The following is a 14,488-nucleotide window of genomic DNA, read 5'->3' on the forward strand; positions in this document are numbered from 1 at the left end:
CTCTAGTCCCGTTAGGGACTAGCGCAGGAGGCCTGAGGCACTGAGGCTAGGGCGCCTTTCGAGCACTTGCGCTTACATAATCTTCCCAATGGGCGAAGGTGATTGGAGGTCAGGGGGATGGAGAAGGCCCGACTTGCCGACAATCAAGCGCGAATCGCGGCCCCAAGCGAAGCGCGGGCGTATCGCCGTCTGCCGAGGGTGTTCGTACAGGTAATACTCCAACTTGCGGAGTAGTATCTGATAAAAACCTATCCGAATTTTTACAGTCCGAAAGCCGCTGAACTTCTAGATGTTTCGCATTTGCCATGTTTCATTGCTGTTCAACGCCCGCCAGGAATTAGCACGGGACTGAGTACTGCCCAGGCTTACCCTAACCTTTTCCCAGACAGTCCAAAGTTCGACTTAGCTGCAATGGCGCTTATGCAAAGAGCAACGTCAATTCTTCTCCTGGTCGCTCCGTTTGGCTGGGGTAACCTGAACACAGCCGCGCTGGTACCCTTGTCATCTCATGCTGGTCAACATGGGGGTTTTATGTGCCCTTATCTTGGGCTTCTCCCCAAAGGCGCTTCTCTTCTGCTGGCCCCGTAGAGGCTCAACACATTTGAATCCTATTTAATCACGAGGGAGATGCAATAATATTACCTGTTCTCTGTCAGTCTTGACATAATCCTCGTCGTTGTTTCTTTCTTTTTGGCCGTTCGCCATCATGCTGTTCGGCGATCTTGATGTCGCAGACGTCTCGGGTCTAATTGCCGCTGCGGTAACAGTAGGTATGTTCATGTCTGTTATCGGACGTATTGTTCAAAGTAGCTGAGACGCATCGTGTGCTAGTTCAAATTGCCATCCCGCTTGCGTTGCCTGTTGTTCTTCTCGGTATCTTGAAAGAAGAGAAAGCGAATGCAACTACGGCCTCTGCTGTGTCGTGGTATGCCATCGCTGCGCAAGCAGCTGAGATAATTCCTGGATGATTACAACTTTGCAGAGCTGACAGTCGCTAGGACTGTGATTGGCGGCTTTCTTCACTCTTCGCAATGGCCAAGTCTTCTTTCCGCGGATTCGGCTTCGACCAAAGGTGTTCCCAGATGTATTGTGTTGATCACGAGCATGAAAACCATCTTCGCCGTTCTGACATGGGTTGCTGCAATTGTCACTCCGCTTGGGCTTTATGAGTCCATTGTTGAGGATAGCAATCCAAAACGGGGTGTCTCTTTCCACTACGTCAAAGACCCGTCAGTTTTTGGGTTAGGGACGCGACCACGAGCCGATCTACCGTGGAGTCGTGTTTGTGGTGCCTCCAACTGGGTGGTCTACGGATCTGTCGATCACCCAGTCGAATGCCCAAACTCATTCAGTAATGTGACCATATTTTCCAACGAAACCGGCGACTATCCCATTGTTCACAAGCTCGACTCTCATGTGCCACAATACGTGATCGACGTATTCCAAAGCGGCTTGGAGAATATGGAAGATTCGGTCTCAAGTATCTTTGACATCCAAGCGCGATCTTATTCGTGGCAGACCACAAGGGATAATCCTGATAACCCTCATCCCGATGCGATTGTGCATGACAATGGGAAACCATATCCGCGCTATGACTTTTATCTGATATCAAGCAATCTTCTGGCCAACGACTATCTTGCGATTGAGGGACTGGTTGTTGATATGAAGAACGGAGGAATTGGTTTTCGCAACCACAGTGTTCCTCCAAAAAGTAAATATGGAAGCACTTGGTCGGAAGACCTTCTCTTTATCGAGCCGGAATCTCAATGCGTCGACACGAATTTGACATTTGACTTCAACTTTACCACATTCCCTTCTTCAAACCGCGATCATATCGACAGCTTGGTGCTGACCGATCGTGGAGGTTTTGCAAATCTGAATCTGACGCGCCCTAACGCTACCACAACTAATGCGCAGAGTGATCCGCGCCTCTGGGACAGGGCATACGAAGCCGCTTGGATAAATAATGTGCTGTCCATGGTTTTCATGAACGTGACTGATGTTCGAAACATCAGTGACCCGAATCGATTTGGGTCCTTCAACTATCTAGACTCCCATGTGGGAAAGCAATTTCCAATGATGAACAAATCACACACCTTTCTCCCTATGAAGAGTCCTGACGTTCCGGTTGGCATCAGACGATTTGGATTGAGTTATTTGTATGGATATTACTTGGACGGTTTGGATTTTGGGGAGAGGCCGCTGTATAAAAACCACTTTAACGTGGGTGTTGACCACTTCGACCTGGCAGGTAAGACGATCTTTTTACCATTTCCCTTCGCTGCTAACATTGGTGACTACATAGCGTCTAGATGCACTGGACAGAGTGGCCATGACAATAACAATATCAATGATTTGCCCGCCGCTTGTGGGTTGGTGTACGGGATAGCCCGTCGTGTGGACAAAAAGAACTCGTCTTTGGTTTTTGAATTGGGCAGCAGCTGGACAGTGCCGCTGTACTCGTGCATCACGGCCGTAAAGGCTACAATCAAGAGGGTGACATTCAAATTCAACGGAACCGATAATCTGTCTTCTTTGAAGGTGACTGAAATTGCGGACAAGGTTTACCCCAATGAAACCGCCAAGCCTCTCTGGGGAGTAGAGCGTTCTGATAGGAAGCTCGAATATGCGAGGCCACTATGGGGTTTGATATCTGACAACTACAAAGGCAACGTCAGCTTGCACACATTGAGACAAGAGTCTCTTTACCTTCCTGCATACGAGATTGGTCCCCATGGCATCGCCTTCAACCAACAGTACCAGAATCTTCCAGGGATTGACTTCTACGCCAGACAACTGGTGAATATGTTTGGAGTGGCGAAGCCAGATATCGTTCCCGACTATTCGTGGCCGGAGAACCTGGCCACGCTCCAAAAGTGGTTGGAACTTTCCAGCAAAGCAGAAACCACCTCGAAGATTCTGAATTTGATTTGGACAGACCTTGCGTCCAATTCTGTCGTTGGAACAAGGGGTTTGCATGGTGCAAGAGTCCAGCCTTCCACTGCAGGGAGATTCGATGACGCATTCACCGGGCCGGCGTCCAATCCTCCTCCTGTCACATTCATGCGGAAACAAATTCGCTATCATTGGGAGTATGCCGTTCCGGCCTTGGTAGATCTATCCTTCGCCGCGGCAATTCTACTCGCTACGGTGATATTTGGCTATCTGGGTCGAGTTACCCCAAGGAAAATACGGCGATACCTTAACAAAACGTCTCAGGGTCGTATCTTGACGACATATATATTCGGTGGAAAGGGTGACACAGACTCTCAAGCGACAGCAGTAGTCCCGCATACGCTAGGACGGAGGTCGACGAAAAAATGGGTCCAGATTTTCGGCAAGATTCCAGTGACTGTGGCAGATGGGGAAAGCTATTTTCTGTCTATTGAGATGGGCCCTCAAAACTCTCAGGCACCCTTGCTTGCTGGGTCAGTTAGACGGAGAGGTAGCCCAGATGCTTCATGAATGATGAAGTGACATGCCTAATTTGCTGACTGATACTCGAGATTTTCTCACGACATTTCTGTGCTGATATATATTATTCAATCTTGTTGAGTATAAAATCATGACCCGTCGCTTCTCATTGTTCAGGAGCGATCAGCGTTTCGTTCGCTTGAGGCGACTACATCCATAACAACATTTGCGGTATCATTCAGGCACAATGAACTACTATGCTGCTAGTACCGAGAAAATGAAGGGATGGTTTCTGTGAATCAGTCCTGACTTTTAAGCTTGCTTAACAGTGCCAGTATTTCGCCTCTGGAGCTACAATCTATTTTGGCACCCAGCTGGTACCACTTTGTGGTAGGTATTGAAATAGAATCTGGTGGAAAAGAAGTGTACTCCAACTCAAGTGGCCTGCTCCCATAGAACAATGGTGGAACTGAAAGCGCCATATCCACATGACTTCAGTCGCTCCTCCCACGTCTCCCACAATGGCGACTTGCATGCTCGAAGGAACCAAACAATACCCCGCTATATTGTGTTGCTTAATCCAGCTATTACTTTGCAGGTTACCAGGTCAGATTCTGATCACGGCATTGACTACCAACAGATTTGAAACTGAATAAACACGAAGAATTTTTGTGCTGCATGCCTAACAGCTACGAAGCCTGTTGCAGGAGCTCGAAATTTGTGCTTATTGCAAAGTACTCCGTTAGCATGCGCACTATATCAAGCTGTCTATATCATGCATGGTTGGGAGAAACGCTGTCTTGGCAAAGCTCCTCATAGAATTCTGCACACCTGCCCGTACACTTGAATTATGTCCAGCGTACACTACCTGTTGCAGACCGCAGTAATTTCCGTGATTCTCGGGTAGAAGGCTCCTGGACTCGCGAGTCCGCCTGCGGCATCCCGGCTGAAGCACTCGCGCGCTTACATGCAACTCGAGAAGCTGTGATGAGCCCATAGTATGCGCCGCACAGGTCGCGGTTCTATGGGTTATCACGGTTGTAGATGACTGCCAGATTCTTTCTTTGGTAAACGTCCAGATATTGGATTGCTACCGTTTCCGCGTTAACAGGTTGCCGGTCATGAGAACCCCCCGATCACCCATGGGGCCGCGCCATTCGATGGAGAGTTGACCCAGGGTTGCGCGTCCTGTCCGTTTGAGGTCTCGCTGAAGGGCTTCGACTCCCTCGTTCTGGCCCGGCTCCTGCTCGAGAAGGAATGCAACCTGAAGAACGTCTCGAGGATTCAACATTGGCTTTTCCATCTCGACTGAGTCCGGTCTCTCCAAGTCCCAGTTGAGAGACCGCTGCTTGAAAGGAGGCTTCGCGTTGAGCAGCGTTTTCTGACATGGTCAGAGGAGATACCTGATCCGGGAAAGAGAACATCCGTACCTCGATGACTACGGGCCCGTCCCCGACATTCTCCAGCTGCGCTTCTAACGCATAGCGCAGGAGTCGAGACTTTCCATATGGGCCCAGGGCTTTATTCTCGACTTCTAGCGGAGGTAGTTCGGAAGCCTTTGTTCGCACACTCAGGCACGGCTGAGCAACGAATTGATAGAGTTTTCGGAACGACCGGACTCGGCCACTGGCTGCATGACTTCCATCGGCCATCAAAGTCTCCGTGTAACTGACACTCACGGCCAGGATATGATTACCCTCCTCCTTCAGGTCAAATTGAACGATTTTCTGTATAGACTGCCCTTTTTCTAGCCTCCCAGCAAGAGGTTCGCTCTCGACCGGTTGTAGCTCGAGCTGCACCACCTGTGACGGAGTCTGCATTTCCGCAAGGATGTGGACCGACGTGACCACTTTGGTTTCGTCATCCTCGGGAATTTCATTGTTCGCACACAAGGAACATGAGAATGTTTCTCCGACATAAGCTGATCCGAATGCGGGTGGAAGGGTGAGCTTGGATCGAGTCAGATTATGCCACAAGAGTAGTTATCAGAGATCAGGCTGCACAAACATTTGGACTGAGGATGAATTGGGTATCGAAGTCATTCGAGGGATATGCTAAAGAAGCCTTGGGCGAGATGGCTGTATTGTCCGCCGGGAGTGGATGTTGATACGACAGAGAAGGTCGCGAAAGCCTAGAATCTCCTCAGCAAAATCGCCTTGAATAGCCACGAGCTTGCATACCTGAGAACTGCTCTGCATCAGCTATGGTCACAGACGTTCGTTGGAGGGCTCACCTTTAAGAGACACGGAATGTGGTTCTTTTGGGCCGTCAGCACCGGAGTGCGTGCGTGGTCGCACCATGATCCCAAGCCAATTCAATCGGATAGAAACTCAGAAATAGACAGTGAGACGTTCTCATCAACTTCAGAAGGCATCTGTTGGCTCAGTTCACTCAACTGATCATCTTGTATGTCGCGGACTGCTTAGGTACGGGACAAACAGTGCAAACTAGTCCTTCCCCCTTATCGCACCCCTCGTATGGATCTGATAAGCTCTCGCCACGGTGCGACGGCGCGAGTCGATATCCATCTGATTTCCCTGAGATCGAGGAAATTGGACATTCGATCCACTTGTGCAGGCTTCTACTTGGTTGTGATCATTCGAAGCAATACATGATTGACAGCGACTTTTAACCACAATGGTCCGTCCTGCACCTTCGTGGTCGAGTACACGGGTGGCCACGCGCGTCTATCCGCCAACAACGCCATCTGCAGGTGCCGCCAGCGGCAGGAAACGGCCCCATGATGAATCCTCATCGTCCGACAGATACAAGCGACAACGAATCACATCGAGCAGTAACACGTCCAATGCATTTCGTGACTCCCGGCCGGTCGAGGTCATCGACCTCACCCAAGACGACGATGATGATGTTTCCCCTCCAAAGTCTACCCCGACCGGGACTGGCAGGAGCTACCAGCAAGCGACAGCCGTTGTTGTTCCAAGTGAGCCCGTTCGTGAAGAGCGGCGTGCAAGGAGGTTCCGGACGCACCCGCCGCGGTCATATCTAGAGAAACTGGAGCGAGCAACCACGCAGCGCATGTTCGTTATTGGTCGCAAGCGCAAGGGTACCGAGGAGGTACCGGAGGAAGAGGTTTATATAGTTGGTACGACGGGAAACATTTACAGAGTTACGATCGCGAAGGAGCCTACATGTACCTGTCCAGATGCGCGAAAGGGGAATCAATGCAAGCACGTGGTATATGTATGCTCAACCTCCCACTGGCAAAGGGTCCGTCAGTTGACTGACACGATCGAACTAGGTGTTGGTAAATGTTCTCAAAGCACCCGAGCATTTGCGGTACCAACTCGCGTTCCTCTCATCAGTATGCTCCAATTTCGCGTCAGTTCGATAGAGGATCAAGACTAATTTCTCCAGGAACTGCGGGAGATTTTCGCCAAAGCTCCCCCGGCCGATCCCGGCGAGGGCCAAACAGAAAAGGAATCCAACAACCGCAAACCCATCGAAGGCGACTGCCCCATCTGCTTCATGGAGTTCAACCCGCAATCCGAAGAAATCATCTACTGCCGGACCTCATGCGGGAACAATGTGCACAAAAACTGCTTCGAGCAGTGGGCCGCGACGACCGCGAATAACGCGAACGGCATTCGATGCGTGTACTGTCGAGCGCCGTGGCCGGAGAAGACCAAGAAGGTGGATATCAGGGCAGCGTTGGAGCGGAGTACGGTGTCGCATGAGGGTTATATTAATGTTGCGGAAAGTTTTGGGTTGTCTCCTTTGCGAGGTGAGTCTTATATCCCAAGTACCTGCTGTGGAAGTGGATTGCTGATGGGATTCTATGGGATAGATTATTCGACGTATTATCCGTTCCGTCGATGGGGTAGCTGAGATTCAAACAGCCTTGCTGTGACTGACAGTTTCGTTCACCTTCTCTTATATAATTCTCGGGTAATAATTTCCTATATCTTCCAGTGTTCCTATGTACCAAGTGATACCCAAAGCTTGCACCGGTGTATTTACAAATCCAACTTGAACTCCGGACCGTCCATGCATCCCATCCCAATATGATGAAAAAGAAAAAGTAATATCCCTATCGTGAAACAACCCTCTGTCCCCGTCGCACCGTCGCCGAACTCACCCCATCCTGTCCGGTCATCCACGACGGCATTTGCTCCGGATCAATGACGCCGACCTCGGCCAATTTCCGGAACCCGCCAATCACGTCCGTGCCTGTGAATGTTAAGGAAAGGGCTGGCGCTGCGACATCTATGCTATTGTCGTCCTCATTTTCCTCGTCGGCATCGTTGTCGCGCGTGGAGGGCTTGTCGAGCAGCCGGATGTCGAGTCGGTCGAGGGCCACAGAGGATTGAGGAGTTCCCGCCGTTCCGAATCGTTTTGCGATCATTCGTTGTCGTCGTTTTGCGGCGCGGGATTCGGCTGTGGCGTGGCTGGAAGAGGCTCGTTTAGCGCCGCGAGTAGGCTCGTCGCCCGTCGCTGCCTCCGGCGATATGTTTTCTTTATCGACCGTTGCGGGGTCCTCGGCGAGATATTCTTCTGGAGGAACGCTCTCTGCCAGTCGTGGGTCTGCCGGAGTACCCTCGACAACCGCGTCCGCGAAGATGCTGAACGCTCCGTTGGCGTTGTTTGTGCGTCCTGGACCGCGCAAAGCGAGGAGGGTATGCAAGCTCTTGGCCGCAAGCGATGTTGGTTCGAGCTCGTAGCGGTCGTGCGGTCGCGAGAGGGCCTTTGGGATCGCATCTCGGACGAGTCGCTGCAGCGACCGGGCGTCTGACACCCCTGACTGAGGTCGAGAAGTTGTGGGTTGCGATAGAGACGTATAGACGTAAGGACTACTGTCCGGAAACGCAACGTAGAGAACCCTCGTCGAGTCAAGATACACCTCCGGCCGATGTCGAGGGTACTGATACGGCGAGTCGGTCACAAAGATCCGTAAGAACGTCACGGGTAGCGTCTTGGAGCGCGCCAGGTAATAATGGGCTTTAACCAACGGCGCAATTTCCCGCTGCAAATTTGACAAAAAGGTAGCGGCGTGTAATCGGGGGATGTTCGCAGAGATCTCTGTCGAGTCGTCGTCATGATCCCTGCGCGGCTGTTTCTTGTCGTTCACCGAGACCAGCCGCAAGGCTGTCCACCGCTGACTGGCGGGATGCTCATCAATGTACCGGATATCCGCCATGGCGAGTTGCGCCAATGTCAAGCCATGCCGCCAGTCCCCCTCGAGGATCCGATCAATGACCTCGCGCTTGCCGCCCTTGCGACTTTGCAGGTCCTCGTACGCCTCGCGCACTTCGTCCAGCGTCCGCGCCGCGGAGTACGGGCTCGTATCCTGATCTCCAGCAACATCCTCCGACTCATCCCGCGCAAGATAGGGAGGAAACGCGTTCCGGTGCTTCTCGGACAGCCATGTTAACACCAAGTCCAGCAGGGACTGCCGCGACAATCTGCCCAGCGTTCTGACGAGAGCTGGTGCGTTGCTCGGTATCCGGAGCGAATTGGGCAGGCTCGAGGTGGTCGGCGCCCGGACAGACTTTGTCCGAGCCATGCTCAGTGCATTTCTACCGGTTTTGTTGTGGTCGAGGCATGCTCATCTTGAAGGTTTCTGCCCGCGTGCGGAGATTGTTGTCCATTGGACCGTCCTGGAACGCGTCGATAAGAGTCACGTGTAAGTCACGTGGAGATAGCATGTCATGTGACGCACGTGATCCACTCCGAATGTACCCCGGACGCTGGGCTGACGTCTCCGGAATCCGGAGGGTTTACCTAAAGGAAAAATGTAAGGGACCGGCCATGTGAACGATATTAATAATTGACCACCATTCTACAAGCATCCACGAGCCAGGATACGACTGCCTGGGACCCAGCCATCGGGTCATGAAATCAACTAGTTCCTTCAGGAGCCTGAGTTTCTTTGTTAGCCACAGTGCAGGCTATCCGAAGGCGAGTGCCGTTGTGCCGGGTTGGCGTGAGCAGATCCAACAGTGTTGTGCGTGATCCTTGTCCTTGTGCATTTTATGACTGCTCTCATCGTGACGCCGGGAGGGCAAATGGCCGAAAGCGGCCTTGTGATAGGCTTCACCTTGATCGGAACAATCTCCCATTCGCCCGTGTTCCTGAATCCCCAGGCCAAAGGGAGGGGTAGCCAAGATGGAATCAACAGTGGGTTGACGTTCCAGAAGCTCGCGGGGGCAGGACGTGCAAGGATGATTGGCCATTACTAGCGCTCAGCGCGGTAAGCCAGCAAATGCTGGCAGTATTCTCCTATGTACACATTCAGTAGCAGCAGGGTTCATTGTGCAGCGAATTGCACTTGCGAGTGACTGCTTGAAACTGAGTCGCTTCCCGTTCGTGCGGGGATGAATACAATCAGTCAGCAAAGTGACAGCCGGTTATTAACATGCCGAATTTGGCAGTGAAATACGTCTCCGGTAGCGACGGGCCCAGACTGCCGCCACGGCCAGTTACATTCCGATTCTCGGTCCCCGGTGAGGTCGAATCGATGTCATTCATCGTGGCTGTGGCAAGGTGCAATCAAGATTGTAAGAATTGAGTCGGGCATGGAAGATGGGAAAACACGAGTACTTGTAGAGAAGCGTGCGGTGTAATCAAGAGTTGACGATCGTCGCGGCGAGGATCGAGCAAGCAGAACGAAAAGCTGTTGGAGGTCATAGCGCCGACCGGAGCAGGCAGGGACGAGATCGAATCAAGAATTTTTTTTTCTTTTTTCCTTTTCCCGCCCGAAAAATATCGAGTTCGGCACATGGCTGTGGCCCTAGCCTCGCCGAGACGGATCGGCATTAAGTAATTAGTCATCGCCCCTCGCGAAGGGAAAAAGAAAAGAAAATCCCGATACGATCGCACTCTACGTCTCAACATCGCTCGCTCTTCTCAAACGGCCTTATCAGCCCTCTCGACGGGGAAGAACTCCTGCCGCTCCCTAGATTGACGTCCTGCAGTCACCGGCTGCAGGCAACGGCTCTCTCCGCCCGGCTTTCTGCCAGATCCGGCACGAGGACTGCATTCGTACCCGAGATCCCACGGATCCCCAGCGTGCATCGTCACCATGTCGAGTTACAACGGGCGGCGCGCGCCCAATTTCTCACAATACCTGGAGGATTTGAATGCCATTCCGTCGCCGTTCGAGCAGTCGGCTCAGCAGAGTGACTTCAACATCGACGCCGAGCTGGCCTTGTTCACCAATGCCGAGTTCTACGACTTTGGCCATTTTGGCGACTTGAACATGCCGCCCGTCTCCTACGAGTCGTCCGAGACGAAGACAGAGCATCAGGGCCCTACGAGCATGGACAAGCAGCAGAATGTGGACTACGTTGACTTCTTGAATGGTGAGTACGGTCTTATGTTCGCTGCGTCTACGCTACACCTGGCATTGTCAAGAGGCACAAGACGTCCTGTCGATTTTCATGGTTTCTTCATGTGTGTGTGCGGGTTCATCGATCAATGTTTGCCACTGCTTTTATTTGCCGTGGGTTTCAATATCAGCTGCATGGTCGCCGCCCTTTTACTAGATCTGCAGCTTGGCCCATCCAGCTAGCAGGGGTGTGCTGTTTTAGCGGCCGCAGTGATTGGCCGTCTGGCACGAACCACGGCTGCTCGATCACGTCATTTGCACGTGACCTCATTTCTCTTTGGACGTTGCAAACCCCCGAGCTGTGTGAGGGATGAGATTTTTTGATTTACGTGTCTTCTGGATGCCATTTATCTCGATGCCAGGTCGTAGCGCTTGCATTGTTTGAGCTGAGTTCTAACTGGGCGCGTGTGCAGCGGACCTAAACCACATCCCGGAGTATCCGTCGGCCGATTTCCAGTCCTCCGACTCTCAAAATCACTTCCCCATGTCGTCACCATTCACGACTGTGCCGCCAGTGCAGAATGCGACCTACAACACTGTCCCTCCTGCGAATAAGTCAAATCCCGTGACATCCCGGGCTCCTCCGGCCACTGCTCCCGCGTCAATAACGACGCCGGCCCCCACCCAAACCGCTGGGACGAAGCGGAAACAGGATCCCAAGACCATGGACGAGGCCGCTCGGTTAGCTGCCGAAGAGGACAAGCGGCGACGAAACACGGCCGCTAGTGCCCGATTCCGTATCAAGAAGAAGCTGCGCGAGCAAGCCCTGGAGCGCACCGTCAAGGAAACGACGGAGAAGAACGCTCAGCTGGAGGCGCGCGTGTCGCAACTCGAGCTGGAAAACCAATGGCTGAAGAATCTCATCACCGAGAAGAACGGCGGTGACCTCGACGGACAAAAGAATGAGGCCGACATTGCCCAGATGTTCAAGAAGTTCCTCGCGCAGAAGAACGAGCGAGAGAACACCGCCAACAAGGACTCGAATCCCGCGACCTCAACGACCAGTGTCGGCACATCAACAATCAGCACATCAAGCGTCGGGACCTCGACATCATCTGCTTAAGCAGATCAAAAAAAGTGATTGAATATGAATATTAATGACATCCAAATGCTTGATGGGTTGGACGTCTCTTTTTATTCTAGTAGATGATTTGGCGTTTTTTTTGCTAGTTACGTGTCACGAGGAGTGTTCGGGACGGGTGGTACTATGTGTCATGGCTTCTGTTTTGTGATTTTCCATAGGCTGTCTCTTCTCTACAAGGTGGAAACTAGGGAGGATGTTCCAATACACCATTTCATAAACCTTCAACAAGGCCTTGCCGATTCGATCGTAGCTAGCACTTTGAGACTGATCACTCTCAAAATGTCTGCAATCATTGCCATAAAATAAAAACCAACGACTTAATATATACAGCATCGAACAGAGAACGAAAACGAAGACTCCGCAGAATCCGTCCGCCCAGCGCGATCGAACAATCAAACATAACCGAATCAACAACTGCAACAAGAAAAAGCAACCGAACAAAAACCACTGACCGAATTGGCAGCAAGACGTGTGGTATCACCATTGCAAGGAACAGAGAAACCCATGAGCAACCATAACCGCAAGCAAGCAAGAATCACAAACGAAAAACCCTAGAAGTAAAACGAATCAAGTCCTTAGGAAAAGAAAGTCAAGGCGAATGGTCAAAAGCAAAAACAGCTGATATGTAAAATAACCCGTGTGCGAATATATGCATAATCCATGCATTCATCTCATTTCCGTGTTTCAATTTAATCGTCCTCATGATTCCTCTCGTTAGGCTGTGTTGGTGAATCATCATGATCGTTCTTTTCATTCTCATTCTCGTCGCTCGTTTCGCTGCTGATTTCCCCCCATCCGGAACTATGTCGGCTGATCCGTCCCGCGGGGGTTGCGTTGTTCGGGTTGGATGTGGATGATGTCAGTGGATTGTTGGTCAGAGGACTGCTGCCGATGCTGCCGGTCACGCTGCCGTTGCGGCTGTGAGACTGCAGACCGCTGCGAATGCTGCCCGCATCGCGGGTATTGCCGCCGGCGATTAAGCTTGAGCGGTCGCCGGCTCCCGGGGTCAGCGGGACGGTACCGGTTGTCGAATACACGCTGGTGCGCTCCGCGCTGGCATGCCCGCCCATGCTCGGTCGGCTAGCACCGACTACCCCTGATGCGTTGGTCACGGAGGCGTTGGACGCGTCCGCGCCGCCGGGCACGCTCAGCGGGAGACTGTCGCGGCTGCCGCCGAAGACGGACGACGGGGCGATTGCGCGGATCGAGGCGTTGGTGTCTAGCGAGTTGCGCCGTCGGCGCTTCGATGATGACGCCAGCGTCAAGACGGACGCATTGTCTGTCAGCAGGCCGTTGGCGGTAGCAGAGTGGTATGTAACTGGGTGTGGTATTGTGGCAAGATGCGGAGGGGTGGGTGACGCTGGCGACGGAGGCATCTGGGCACTGAACTGAACTTGCAGCTGGCCACCAGAGGTGGAATGGGTATGCGAATGATGATTCTGATTGCCGCCGCCGTACAGGTTTGCTGATGGTGCAGTTGATTGTACCGTCGTCAGCGTTGTCGTCAGGGACCGGACTGAAGGCGTCCGCGACGAGAATGTGCTTCCCTCTCCGCCACCTGTCGTCGGCGCATTCCCCGTCACCACCGTCCCTGCCTTGGAATATCCCGTTTCGGACCGCGCTGTGTCGCCATTTGTAGAGACCGTCGGCGCAGTCGACTTGGCGCTTGTGTCGGGGGCTTGGTTATCGAGTACAGAACTCCGCGCACTGAGGGAGTCTCCGAAACCTTGCGTATCGGAATTTGCGTCCGTAGTGGCGTTTCGATATCGCACGTCCGAGGGGGTGCCCGATAGTGGATATGGGTTGTTCTTGACCGCCGACGGTTCCTGCTTTTTGCCTTTTGATGCACTCTCTCCGTTCCGCTTACTCGACGATCCGTTTAAGTGGTCCGCCGATGAATTCTTCAGGTGGGTCAGCCGTTTCACCCAACTTGAGAACGGCCGTCGTCGTGTCTGGCGATCTAGAGCGGTCAGCCACTGATTTCTTACTGTTGAGCACATGCAAACCATACCTCGAGAGCTGGCCGATGTTTGCGCCATGGCCATGATTTTAAGGGGGTTTGCGCGGAGCCGATAATATACTTGAACAACGACAGAATGACTCCGCGGACAGTTCAGGTATATAATAGGTGAATCGGTCAGGCAGCCATGTAGGGCGCAGTGAATACTGATCTCTCCAGTTTGTAGAGACTCCTGTGAGCGCCCGACTCAACCAGATATAAACGTGGAATGGAATGTCGTCAGGCTTCTCCGGACGGGGGGTCCGTTACCCAAGCTGCGCCAGGGATAGGGACAGGGTCCAGCCTGTTTCGGAGGATTTCATGCGTCATTGATTGCCATTGAAATCACGTGATTTTACCGTAACGCTCATGATTGGAGCGGCAACAAATCCTACAGGAATTCATGTTACAACAGGGGATCGAAACTCTAACTGACGGCAATTTGATGGAAGCTTCAAAGGAGCTTGTCGCATGTCTTTCAATCATGAAGCAACCGAGCTTAAACTGCAATTTAAATTGCCGATAAGTCACGTGATTGTAATATCTAACCTGATATGGAAACTGAGCATGTATTCCGTAACTAAGCACCTTCCTCCAGTTCCCTCTGTGATCGATCAGCAGATCGAATGTGAAAGGTCGATGATCT

General features: G+C 52.3%; 7 protein-coding genes across 7 annotated transcripts; 3 read left to right on the forward strand and 4 right to left on the reverse strand.

Moving 5' to 3' along the window:
• Window positions 1-706: 706 nt before the first annotated feature.
• Window positions 707-3,465, forward strand: VTN49DRAFT_2994 (uncharacterized protein; the record flags this gene model as incomplete). The annotated part of the gene is made up of 4 exons (XM_069410780.1): window positions 707-770; window positions 832-925; window positions 999-2,251; window positions 2,306-3,465. The coding sequence occupies 4 exons, from the start codon at window positions 707-709 to the stop codon at window positions 3,463-3,465; spliced, it is 2,571 nt and encodes an 856-aa protein (XP_069269552.1).
• Window positions 3,466-4,504: 1,039 nt separating this feature from the next.
• Window positions 4,505-5,714, reverse strand: VTN49DRAFT_2995 (uncharacterized protein; the record flags this gene model as incomplete). Its single annotated transcript, XM_069410781.1, has 5 exons — window positions 4,505-4,795; window positions 4,845-5,363; window positions 5,422-5,545; window positions 5,595-5,601; window positions 5,648-5,714. 5 exons carry the CDS (start codon window positions 5,712-5,714, stop codon window positions 4,505-4,507), a joined length of 1,008 nt encoding a protein of 335 aa, XP_069269553.1.
• Window positions 5,715-6,051: 337 nt separating this feature from the next.
• On the forward strand, window positions 6,052-7,260 carry VTN49DRAFT_2996 (uncharacterized protein; the record flags this gene model as incomplete). Its single annotated transcript, XM_069410782.1, has 4 exons — window positions 6,052-6,615; window positions 6,674-6,736; window positions 6,790-7,156; window positions 7,220-7,260. The coding sequence occupies 4 exons, from the start codon at window positions 6,052-6,054 to the stop codon at window positions 7,258-7,260; spliced, it is 1,035 nt and encodes a 344-aa protein (XP_069269554.1).
• A 202-nt stretch (window positions 7,261-7,462) lies between these two features.
• On the reverse strand, window positions 7,463-8,935 carry VTN49DRAFT_2997 (uncharacterized protein; the record flags this gene model as incomplete). The annotated part of the gene is made up of 1 exon (XM_069410783.1): window positions 7,463-8,935. One exon carries the CDS (start codon window positions 8,933-8,935, stop codon window positions 7,463-7,465), a length of 1,473 nt encoding a protein of 490 aa, XP_069269555.1.
• A 1,518-nt stretch (window positions 8,936-10,453) lies between these two features.
• Window positions 10,454-11,822, forward strand: VTN49DRAFT_2998 (uncharacterized protein; the record flags this gene model as incomplete). The annotated part of the gene is made up of 2 exons (XM_069410784.1): window positions 10,454-10,733; window positions 11,173-11,822. The coding sequence occupies 2 exons, from the start codon at window positions 10,454-10,456 to the stop codon at window positions 11,820-11,822; spliced, it is 930 nt and encodes a 309-aa protein (XP_069269556.1).
• A 114-nt stretch (window positions 11,823-11,936) lies between these two features.
• Window positions 11,937-12,327, reverse strand: VTN49DRAFT_2999 (uncharacterized protein; the record flags this gene model as incomplete). Its single annotated transcript, XM_069410785.1, has 2 exons — window positions 11,937-12,126; window positions 12,182-12,327. 2 exons carry the CDS (start codon window positions 12,325-12,327, stop codon window positions 11,937-11,939), a joined length of 336 nt encoding a protein of 111 aa, XP_069269557.1.
• A 205-nt stretch (window positions 12,328-12,532) lies between these two features.
• VTN49DRAFT_3000 (uncharacterized protein) lies at window positions 12,533-13,888 on the reverse strand (the record flags this gene model as incomplete). Its single annotated transcript, XM_069410789.1, has 2 exons — window positions 12,533-13,803; window positions 13,855-13,888. The coding sequence occupies 2 exons, from the start codon at window positions 13,886-13,888 to the stop codon at window positions 12,533-12,535; spliced, it is 1,305 nt and encodes a 434-aa protein (XP_069269558.1).
• Between the last annotated feature and the right edge of the window lie 600 nt (window positions 13,889-14,488).

This window comes from Thermomyces lanuginosus (assembly GCF_041956635.1).
Source record: "Thermomyces lanuginosus strain ATCC 200065 unplaced genomic scaffold VTN49scaffold_27, whole genome shotgun sequence".
Taxonomy (NCBI): domain Eukaryota; kingdom Fungi; phylum Ascomycota; class Eurotiomycetes; order Eurotiales; family Trichocomaceae; genus Thermomyces; species Thermomyces lanuginosus.